The sequence below is a fragment of the Acartia tonsa genome, chromosome 7, assembly GCF_053477335.1.
Source record: "Acartia tonsa isolate MP-2025a chromosome 7, ASM5347733v1, whole genome shotgun sequence".
NCBI lineage: Eukaryota > Metazoa > Arthropoda > Copepoda > Calanoida > Acartiidae > Acartia > Acartia tonsa.
The window spans coordinates 28,622,063-28,634,686 of record NC_137266.1 but is presented as its reverse complement, the minus strand read 5'-3'; the positions used below and the strand labels follow the sequence as shown (position 1 = coordinate 28,634,686).

At 32.8% G+C, this 12,624-nt stretch overlaps 1 protein-coding gene across 1 annotated transcript in view; it reads left to right on the top strand.

The window, feature by feature from the left end:
• The window catches only part of LOC145325224 (muscle-specific protein 300 kDa-like), a 40,543-nt gene that overhangs the window by 9,859 nt on the left and 18,060 nt on the right, over positions 1-12,624 (top strand). The window contains exon 7 of the mRNA XM_080168140.1: positions 11,682-11,743. Coding sequence (XP_080024266.1) covers positions 11,682-11,743 — 62 coding nt within the window. The remainder of the gene's footprint in view (positions 1-11,681; positions 11,744-12,624) is intronic.

Below are 12,624 nucleotides of genomic sequence, written 5' to 3'. Positions count from 1 at the left end.
CCAACCGGCTCATTATCAACAGCTACGGCAGTACCAACCGGTTCATTATCAACAGCTACGGCAGTACCAACCGGTTCATTATCAACAGCTACGGCAGTACCAACCGGCTCATTATCAACAGCTACGGCAGTACCAACCGCAGATTTCTGCTGACCAGCTCCATAGTCAGCACTTGTACAGATAAAACCACTACCAAAAATGGTTCGCCACAACATAGACTGGCCCACTTTCTGGTAGGTTGATGGAAACACGTCAGGATGTGTATTTCCAATGATGATATCTAAGCCTCCACTAATATATGTAAATCTTTCTGGCGGCATTTTAAATATCTCGGCGGCAGTTTCGGGGTGGACCGAGCGCATCTCGTTGGCCCCGCCGAGGGTAGGCATGATAGCTGCCTCAAACTCCCTCAAATTGCCGTCCCTATCCTTCAGATAAAACACAACATTGCGGCAGGAAGACTCACTGCCATCAGCTACAGAAATAGTTGTATATCTGCCAGTAGATTTCAGCTTCAACTTGTTGGATAACTTCTCAGACACAAGTGGTAGATTTGCACCAGAATCAAACCTAACAGTGGCGTGGCAGGTGCCGCCGCCAGGTGCTACAACAGGAACTAACTGAAGTAAGAAGGTACAGGGGCTGGGTGCAGAACTTGACTTGTAGACTGTATTCACACCAGCACTAGCCTCATGGAGCAACCTACGACTATGATAACTGTCGCAATTATTGGTGCCACAGACACCAAGCTTATCCGAGTTAGATGAACGACGTTCCATCTCTCTAAGCCTTCGGTATATATCACGTACTTCTTGGCGCAACTCCATGGAAATTTTAAGCACTCCCATGTCCATCCTCACCTTCTCAACAACGTCGAGGTTCCTGGCGACAGTGCTCGACCTCGCGTCGTCTGAATCATTGTCAAGCCAGTGCAGAATTTTCGTACACTGCTCCAACGACGCATAAACTTTAACTGCAACAGTTTTCCGTTCACTAGCTTCATCCAAATCACGCTTGAACTTGCGCATCTCACTAGTCTCCACGGCAGATTTTAGACTTTTTATTAGGTCAGATAAGTCCTTGACCTCACTAAAAATGTCACGAATTGATTTTAAATTCACATTTTCACATGAACTAAAACTTTGGCAGGCTTTTAGATTTTCATAAAACACTTTTATCTGTTCGTCAAACACCTCTAGCCTTTCATTGCCAATAGCGATAGCTCGCTCAATTTTCTGCTTTTTAGTGAGCACCATATTGATTCACTAGGTAATTATTTCACAGAAAAATTGTCAATGTTTTTTGCATCAATACACTATATGCTATTGATTTATTGAAGAATGCTAACGCCTATTCTTCAGATTCTTTGAAGAATGCTAATGCCTATTCTTCAGAACCATTTGAAGTTGCTTGTGCAGCTCCTTCAACCATCAGGTTATTTGAAATTTGCTAATGCCTAAACTTCAACCTTCACTTCTTTGAAATTCGCTTGTGCAGCTCCTTCAAACTCCAATCATTTGAAATTGCTTGTGCAGCTCTTTCTTTTTTGCATCAATAATCTAGATGCTATTGATCTCTTGATGAATGCTAACGCCTATTCATCAGATACTTTGAAATTGTCTCAACCATGACACTTTGGTTGAGCTTGACTTCCGAATTAGCGGGAAGTTCACGAGATCAGTTGGCGAACATACAAACCCCCAATACCAGGAACCATCAAGTTTCAACAGCAGGTTTGAATATAGATTTATTGATGAAATTATTTCAAAGACCTGAAATTACAATATCAATTAGTTCATAATTCCAGTTATTTATAACCACGTAATCTTATTTGCTTTTTAAAATCATTTTTCTCTACGGTAAAAAATCTTTGGAAACTTTGGCTTTAAAGGAAAATTATTTGGTTTAATAAATCATTGTTAAATGCAACAATAAGGCACATAAAAATTACTAAAACATATATTAATCATAATTAAGTTTCATGCTTAGCTGGCTAAAGCCTTTTTAAAACTACATATAATCGTCCTATACACCATACTTCTTAATAGAAATAACAAATTCTACCTGAAGCTCTTATGGTTTCAAATCCCTGATATACTAGGGTCGTTCACACACTATGAGACCAATGATAGGCCCAATTTTGTTCTCCGAAATCTTCACACACTCATGTCTCATTCAAAAGTGAAAAACGTGGGCGCATATAAACAATCCATGCTGCGTCACATTATGAAGGGAAAGCCAAGAAAGACGACATTTGCGCTTAGTTTTAGAATTAATGATAAGGAATTAATTTTGCACTTGATAAACACAAAGCTTCCTCGAAAAGAGGTTAAGACAACTTCCCTCCTGCTTACACCCTATTTCCATGACCTGTGTAAATTTCCTTGATTATATCTCTTACATGAGGTCGAATATAAATCATCATATTTTTATCTTTTTTTCATGAAATTTTCATGGACAGGAGTATTTTTTTTTATATAAAGGTACAAATATCTAAAACTGAAAATTTCACCGGTCATTTATTGGAAGATTCGTTCATCCAGTAGGAGGGGAGGGGATAGGGCAGAGTGGATCGAAGCCCGCTGCCTGTTTCATTTTATTCAAAAATATAAAATCTGGTGTAAGATCCAAGTAATAATATATCCATTGTCATACGCTAAAATTTTAATTTTAGTAGTTAAAATTTTTGTTATTTTTGGGCATTTATTTCGAAAATTTAGCCTCCGTTAAAATTTACTTGATTTTTTTTTGTTTATATGTTATTTATTGTCCATGTGTTTGATAGCATTATAGTGTGTTTTCTTCATAAAACAAGGGAAATTATTTTCATAATTTTAGAAGCACAATGACAAAATAAAAACATTACATTCATGGTTTTGATTAATATTTAATACTTAATCTTATGAATCGCTAGTCAGAAAATCATCATAAGGACAAAATTTTTAATATTTCTGCATGATGGTGTAAAATATTATTTTTTGACTGATATAAAAAAGGTACAAAATTGTTTGTTGCTGTCGGGTAGGTATCAGGTTTTAGTGTGGACAGACATCTATACACGTTATACTAGAGACGTTAAAGATAGTTAATACTGCTGCTTTGCAAGGCGCGTTTTATTAACAGGGGAGAATACAGTGGTCGATAAAACGGCACATACAGTATGCAACAGTATGCAATCAAAGGATATGTTGTCTGTTGGGTGTTACTTTACAGAATTCCCTGGATGTTTAAATCTTATATTTCCTTGGTTGCTGTATCTTACGTTATAGTGTCATGGACAGCAACCTCGACCATACGTTTTTCCTTTTCCCTCAAACTTACGAACAGAGTATAATTTAGAAAAGTTTCTCTTGAAATGCTATCTAAACCCCGAACAAACATATTATGCAAATCTGAATTTTCAAAATAGCAGCTTTATTATTCATTTAGGATGATTTTACAATAAATATGAAATGTAGATGCCTCTTTTGGTTATAAAATTCCACTGTTATTTTTTAATTAATCAGCACCAATAAAGCACAAGATCTCAAAAACAGCATTTGGGGGAAATACTGGTGAACAAACATATTGTGCAAATCCAAAACAAAGCAATAAAAAAAAGGTTTTTTGGCACTTTTCTCCTTTTTTAAAGATTGATTATGATAAAATAATAATTTTTTAAGGGATTTATGCATTAATTATTATGAAATATAGTATAAGGTAGAAATAAATGATTTTTCTAAATAAGAAATGTTTGAAAAAAATAAATTCGATCCCTATCACTTTAGAGGACAGCTGCTGACCCCCAGTCTTATGGATGAACCTAAATACATGTTAAAGATAAAAATTACCCTGAAAATTATACAAAAATGTTTTTTGGTGTGTTGAAAAAATCAATTTTAAAATCATGATTTTGAGGATGATGACCTTTAAGATGCCCCTATTGGTGGTGATGGTGAGCCAAATGTTATCAAAGTGCATGTCCATGATGACAACTTATATATTAAACTATGATTCATTTTTTGTAGTTATAGCATCCTCCAGCCCAGCGTTATTAAAAAAGAAAAGAATTACAATTTTATTTACTTCAATTCATAAGGTGAATACTGTAGTTTTTAGAAGATGGTTATATTTCTTGTTGGGAGGCTCCATTGGAGGGTGCTATGACTACAAAAAATGGTACATAGGTTAATAGACAAGTTGTTGTAATGGGCATGTACTTAGATAACATTTGGCTCACCATCACCACCAACAGGAGCATCTGAAAGGTCATCATCCTCAAAATCAAGATTTTAAAATGAATTTTTTTAACACATAAAAAAACATTTTTGTATACTTTTCAGGGTTATTTTTATCTTTAACATGTATTTAGGTTCATCCATAAGACTGGAGGTCAGCAGCTGTCCTCTAAAGTGATAGGGATCGAATTTATTTTTTTCAAACATTTCTTATTTAGAAAAATCAATAATTTCTACCTTATACTATATTTCATAATAATTAAGGCATAAATCCCTTAAAAATAAATTATTTTATCATAATCAATCTTTAAAAGAGGAGAAAAGTGCCAAAAAACCTTTTTTTATTGCTTTGTTTTGGATTTGCATAATATGTTTGTTCACCAGTATTTCCCCCAAATGCTGTTTTTGAGATCTTGTGTTTTATTGGTGCTGATTAATTAAAAAATAACAGTGGAATTTTGTAACCAAAAGAGGCATCTACATTTCATATTTATTGTAAAATCATCCTAAATGAATAATAAAGCTGCTATTTTGAAAATTCAGATTTGCATAATATGTTTGTTCGGGGTTTAGATGAAAATGCAAAAAAATATCAAAATATGAAATAGATGAGTTTTGGGTATTGTTTTTTTACGTTGCCATGTGCATTACAAGATTTAGCTAAAATCATAATAAATTTTCTTTTTATGTATTTTATAACGCAGATTATCTGTGATTTAGACCGTATGTCATTTACTTTCAGGTATTTCATACAAAAAATGAAAAATCATAGGACAAATTGATTCTATGATTGTTTCATTGAAAATTTTGAAAAATTACACATTACTACATTTGACCTTACACAGCCACTATATGCAGCAGCCAGACTAATTGGCAGCCACTTTTACCCGCAGCTGTAGGCTAAAGGCACGGCTGCCGACCCCTGAATTGTTTATTTTGAAATCTAAGGTTTTCAGTGTATTGAAGATACAATTAGCAACCTAGTTTTTACCTATAATTCTAAAGTGTTTCTGAGAAATAGTTTTAAAAGTTAACACTATATCCTTTATCATGAGGTAATATTTTTTTTGTCTGAAGCCTGAAGATTTTGAAAAATACTGAACCAATTGAGTTCTCCATTTTAAGGAAGCTTCACATTTCAGGCTATTTTTCTGCCCTTTCCTACCCCTTTCAATAAAGATACCCTAGATGCTAAGGACGCAGCCGCTAGTAGTGTTTAAAAAGTAGTAAAATATAAAGATTTTATAGTTTTGCCTAAAAATTGTTCTGTCCATTGAGTAGGCATTGTTTATGTTGTGTTAAGAACATAGTTAACTTGGAAATATGGGATAGATACACAACAACTTTACTTAGATATATAGCCTTAACTAGGAAATATTGGATAGATACACTACAACTTTACTTAGTTAGCCTTTCAGGACGGGATACACAACAAGATCTTTTTTTGGTGTATTGAACCAAATTTTGCTTAATTGTTATGATTATATGGTCACACGCCCTTTAGACAACTAACTCTTTGAATGCATGACATTTGTCTGGAATCCTAACTGTACTTGGTTTTTAGTTGCACCTGTTAGAGCCAAGGCATTCATCCTACTCTATCTATTAACTCGCACACCTGACATAGTAAGAATAAGAACCACTTTTAACGTCCATGGTTATCACGCGAAACTTGGCTGAGATACGAACCTATCACCGCAATGACAACAAGCAGAATCGCTACCACAGTCGCTAGCGTTTACTGATTTGTGGACATGATATGTATGTTTAGCCGTTCAGCTCAAGCAGCCTTTGAAGTTCATATTTTTTTTTGTATATAATCAATCTTAGAAACATTTTACCGTAAGCTGTAAAACACATATTGATTAATAAGGTTTTGAGTAAAGTTTAATATTGGTCCCATGTATGTTTATCGTACCAGGAATGGCAACATGCTATCTTTTCTAACTTGTTCGAGATGTATGAAGTATCTTATGTTACATACAAAATAGTAAAATTCTATTGTCACTGTCAAATATAGATTATTCAAATTTTTATTCAGTCTAGTGCTTTCACAAAAACTTCGTGCCTTGACTAATTATCTACGAAATATTTTACTTTGTAAATTTTTTTTTATTTTAGACTTTGAATGTTATAATATAATACGTGAATTATATAACTTTTATCGCTATAATTTACTTTGTATATCGTCAGTCTGTCAGTCTATTAATAAAACAGTATAAAAAAGCGTTTGTCCGTCAGTCTGTCGATAATGCATTATCTAAATTTGAAATTCAAGAGGGATAATTGGATTTTCTCGTCAGTCATAAAAGATAAACAGCTGACTTTGACCATTAATCATCTGATTACTAAATGTCTAAGCTACGCTACTTATGAATGTTATCATCCTATTGGTCTTTATTAACTTCATATCAATTATACATAGTTATCATAGTTGGAAAAGCTAAGCTTTTTACACCATGATTTCTGGGTTAGTTTCCAGTTTGACTTCCAAACCGATTAAAAAAGGCTGGATAAGAGCTGGTTTTAAAATGTGTATCGTATAGTATTACAGACAATTTTCTACGAATAATAAAATAAAAATCTAAAAATCAATACCAGTTTTGTTGGTCAGGGCCAAAACTTGAATTAAGCCTACAATATTTCGTTTTACTATTCGCGGAAAGCTATCTATAATACGGTGCGACAAATAACTAATATTTTGCCTCCATGCGTGTGTTTGAATACATTTCCGGAAATTTTAGAATAGGCCAATTAACCCACTGACTCAGCTCAATGGACACACAAACACAGACAAACATTCAGAGATTTTAATCGATTGTAAATCACTTGGGTGAAGCTATACTGTACAATGTGTCTTTAATAATACCATCTACTTGATTTTAAAAATCTAGTAAATCTTGATGAAAATCTACAATTAAATCAAAATATAATTTAATGATTTAGATAAAATAAAATATATATAAACCTGTCCCAGTTACTTTGTTTGTTAATTCAGGAACATTGGTATTAGGGACTAGGGTTAATGTTATTGATTTGCTGTTGGGGAGGTGCCGGGTTCGAGTCCGGTCAACCGTGAGTTATACGATAGACGTTAAAAATGATACATAGTGCTACTATGAAGATGATTAACCAACTGATTAGCTATCCTTATCCCTCATTTGTGAAATGGCTATATGAATGAAAATAGTTTCAGGTCAAAAACTAACATATTTAAAGAATTACTAGTGCGACCCATCCATATTTTTTTGTATTACAAAAATCATTGGGGAATAGTCCCTTTCGTAACATCGCCCCATAAGGGGCGATTTGTAGTATTTTTAAAATATGCCTTTTTATAGGTTATTTTAGGTTAGGTTAGGTTATGTTGGGTTAGGTGATTGCCCCACACGGTTAGGTAATTGGCCCCACAGGGTTAGAGCCACCCGCAGGGGCTAAAAAAAGGAGAAAAGCTACTGTGAAAAATACGAAGAATCGCCCCATAAGGTGCAATGTTACGAAAGGGACTATACCCAATCATTGTTATTTGGAGGTGGGATTTTTTTCATCATGGGCTAGATATCTAAAGGGGTTACATCCCATCCCCACAGAATAGCCTGCAACTGGAATAAAATTTTAAAACAATCTGTGCGGCCGTTTACGAGATCTTAGCAGAGATAAATACAACTAAGTAGGCAGGAATCTTATTACTTTAGTTCATATGATTGTACAAGAGCATGAAAACATGTGCATAATGTTTATACACCCCAGCTCATCATCCCTAACATTTTCATAATGGCTTCCACACCGATTAACATCAGCTGGATTAGAACCGATTATGTTGCATACTGAAAAATCATGCGTCTTATTGTATAGTAAACAATTTTCTGCGAATAATAAAATAAAGATCATTAAATCAATACCTGTTTTGTTGGACTGGGCCTCGGAACCTCGTTACCAACTAAACTAAAATTAACCTTAAGAATTTTCAATAACTATTTCAAATAAATAACTATTATGACACCCCATAAATTCATAAATGACATCATGTATTAATGATGATGTATTACATAAATAAAATAAAAATATTACCTATTTTAACAAAATAAATTTGAATAAAAAATTTAAAGTTGCGCATATTTTTTTTGCACTGCACACAGTAGGAGAAGTCTGCCTAATATTTACTCTTATGGAAACAAAAAATAACTTCCGCCTAGAAAAGAGACAAATGTACTGAAAGACGTTTTCCCTTATAAAGCATTTGGGCAACAACAAACAACTATTTGAAGCTAGAAAGATTTTTTTCCTTTAAAATTTTGATTATAAGGGTAGAGGCCCAAGTGGAGAGACCCGGTGTCCATTTATAGAGCCCTTTAAGAGATATAAAGGGGCATTCTACTGCCGTGTTACATATAATTGATTCTTATTAATATCTTTAATAAACACATTTATAAGTAATCTTAAAGAGTTTCTTGATCATTACATTTTCGGTCGGTTTGTACGCCTATTTAATTTTTTTTTTTTTTTACAAAATTTGTCTCTCTCCCTCCTTGCGGTTTGCAAAAATGTTGGGAAAATGACTAGGATTGACGTCATAACGTCATACATAGAAACATATTAGCAAAGTAAAATAGGTGATGCGTAGTTGTACACTCACCCAGGGAGTTGGGGGTAGCATAAAATCTGCAGGCATTCTGTTCACATACAATTTTATATCGACTTTATGGAAGCTGTTCATTGTGCCTATAATAAATGACGCCAAACAATACAAATGACCAAAGATAGGCCAATACACAGACTAAATTACCAATGACAGGCCAGTATACATTTTAATTGACCAATGGTAGACCAGAATGACGTCATTTTTATTGGCACTGTAATAAGCTTCGACTTTATGGGGTTTAATTCAAATGAACTTTCCTGACATTAACTACATTAACAATCATCATCAAATTGTTTTTCCTTATGACGTCACATATTTGTGTTTGTCTGTCCGTCTTTAATAATATTTTTCATTGAATTGGTTGTATGATTATTAGATTAAGTAAGAGTATAGAGAAGCTTTGCAGTTAGAAATATTATTGGGATTAGATACAATTATTTATAAGCGACTAATAAGTAAATTAAGACTTTTTTCAACATATTTATTTCACTCAACATATTAAAATACAGTAATAATGACAGATTATGAACATTTACTGTAGCAAAGATTTAGTTAATGCATTAATTGACACACCAATATTTTGCTAGAGGCAGGATCTAACGATAGCATATTAGATAATAAAAAAATATTTAATTAGTAACCATAAGAACATATGATGATATAAATTAGTTATGCTCACGTTTTACGTTAATACAGGTAAAAATTTAGCCTGTACACACTTATGTCTTCCTGATTTGAAGACATACACGTGCGACGTGCATTTTACATAGTTACAAGGGATGATATCATTCAACAAATATTTTGGAGTAAATAATAACCAACCCTATAAATTTGTGCTTAAACAGTCGGGAAAAAAGTCTCGTCAGCAAACAACTGTTTAATTTTACTAACTGTAATGATCTTTGAAAGGTTCTAACTTTACGAGGCAGTAATTGACGACACTTTGCAGTATTGCTTTTGATAAATCGTCATTAAAAACATGTTTCATGCTTTCCTTCAAAAGTGCCTTGCGGTAACAGAAACCCTTATTTATGAAAAATAAAAAGAATTGTTTTTTTTCTTTTTGCTTATTCCCTGCGGTGCGCCTAAACTTGCAGTGCTCTGGCAATGCGGGGATGTCCAGTACCCAATATAACCTAAGATAATCTGACATAAAGAAAAATTATAAACACACAAAAATAACCAACTTAAAAGGAAGGATCTGTGTTCGACTATAAGAGAAAACAGGTTCCAGGACAAACGCAGGAGTCCCAAACATCGGAGTGGACATACGCAGGAGTGTTAAAATATTAATTTGATTAAATATTTCTAAACAGATTAGGTTAGGTTAAGACATGAATGAACAAATAAGCCCCCCGCAGGGGTTAGGGATTTAAAAAACCTATAAGATGGTTTAAAATAGGTTAGGTTAAGTTAAGTGTCCACTCCGACGTTTGGGACTCCTGCGTTTGTCGTAGGACCAGAAAACGCACATGAAGCCAAATTGGCCAAAATAGAAAAAAATAAAAATATTAAATGAGAAATTGAAAGATAGAAGCCAAAAACAGTATAGTATTAAATAGTAATTTGTAGGAAAATCCATGAAATATAATAATATTAATAGTAGAAAATTGTTAAAAATTCCAGTATACAAATGATAATGTTATGTACTTTATGTGCACAAAATAAACTTTTATTTATTTTGGATATGAAATGTATATTTAAAAGTCTTTATATAAAGCTACCATTTTCTATTTTACACAATACATGTCTAAAGTAGCAAAGTAAAATAAACAGATATTCCTTCATACTTTTGACCAGTTGGTTATGTAAATATTGCAATATATTTTAAAATATTGATCAGAATTATTTTGAATATCCAGCTGTTTGTCTTTTTACACCACTGTGAGGGATATAAGTTTTACTCGGCTGCTTTTTGGGATAGGTTTCTGAATTTTCTTTTGAATACATAACAATGCACTGGATATCTCAATGAATTGGTTTATTTTAAATGTTTAGAGCTTACCTATTAATGGATGTTGTCATCCTTGTCCACAGCTTAAATTTTATAAAAATAAACTATGAAACAATAAAATAAACTGGGAGAGAGAAATAGTTTTGTTTTGTTTAAATTTTAAATTTATTATAATTTTGTTTGTGACAGGTCTTAAATTTTGCAAATGATTTCACAAAACCTCATAAACACATAATTAAACAAGGACAGTTATGTCCATATGTAAGGCATTTAAAACAATAGGTACTATCACACAAAGTATCTTCTTGTTCACTGATGATTCCCCTTTACCATTTATTTTTAAAAAGTGGGACAAGGGGTGGTAGTGTTTATTTGTTTGTTTAGGTTAGCTTAGGTTATATTTGATACTTTATTTTCAAATTTTTAAACTATTTTCAAACAATATACTTTATTAAATGATAACATTAAATTTTGGTAAAACGATTTTAAAAGTTGATAGATCAAATTAGTGTTAATTTAAATTGCAATTGTAGAAAAAAGGTGGCATGATACAATAATTCTTTATTAAAAAGAGCCAACAAACACCCTTAAAGTTTGAGGAACCGAGGATACATTCCTTATGTACATTGATTTGAAAAGTACTTTACTGTTAACAGTTTAATATCAAAACAGTATTTAGCAATATGGAGAATCATATGAGGGAAAATAAAAAAATCTTGTAATTAAATCCGCCTTTATTTCATCTCAAGCGCTCAGTATATGTTTGGTCATAATTAAGAACAGTTTGACCTAATAAGAGCATTTGACTAAAAGGTTACGCCCATCTTAACGGAAATTACTCGAAAAAATGACCACTTTTTTATTTTAGTTTACTGACGAGTTGAGCCCTAGCATGGAATGGCTGGTGGAAAAGAAGGTTTTAGCCACCAGGTTAGTAATTTATAGATAGAAAGATAGATAGCATAGATAGATAGATGACATAGATAAATAACGGAAGGATTGATAGATAACACAGATAGTTAGATAACATAGATAGATAGATAAACCTTTGGTCAATCAAAATGTATACTGGCCTGCCATTGGCAATTTAGTCTGTGTATTGGCCTGGCCATTTGTATAGTATGACGTAATTTTTTAATTCAATCGCTTGTATTTTGTTCAGCTGCAACAAAATTGCAGCCGCCAGATGGTAACAAACATCAACGGTTGCTAAGTTGCACCTTTTAAGACTGCTGACAAGCCTATCCGTAAAAATTACAGAAAACTGCAATTTTATGTAACAGTTTTGTATCTAAATTTGCCTAATCTAATTTTAAGGTGAAATACAAATTTAAACTTTCTATTCCAATGTTTATCTTTCTTGCAGATAAAGGGTGATTGATATTCATTTTTTTTATACATATTCGGATATTGTCGGTTATTTCTCGTTAAATGTATATACTCAACTATCCAATCTTATTTTAGCTGCAAAAGACAAATCACTCAAATTAAGCAAAGAAGACTGTATTTCAAATTGGAATAAAAACAACCTGCATGCCCATACAATTCTCCTAACCCAATTTTCCTTCAAACTGTTACAAAATGCAGGGCAAGAAACTAATTTTATCTCTGATTTTCTTGATTGTTTAATAACATAGTGATTACTTTTTTCTGATTAATCTCTAGCTACTAAGCTATGTTGATGTAAATAAAAGTCTCGTACTATAATATGTAATTCTGTATGTATAAGTCTTTTCTTTATGAAATACATATCTTTAAAACGAAAAAAACGGTTACGTGTCATCACCTCTTAAGGGGCGTTTCGTCGTATT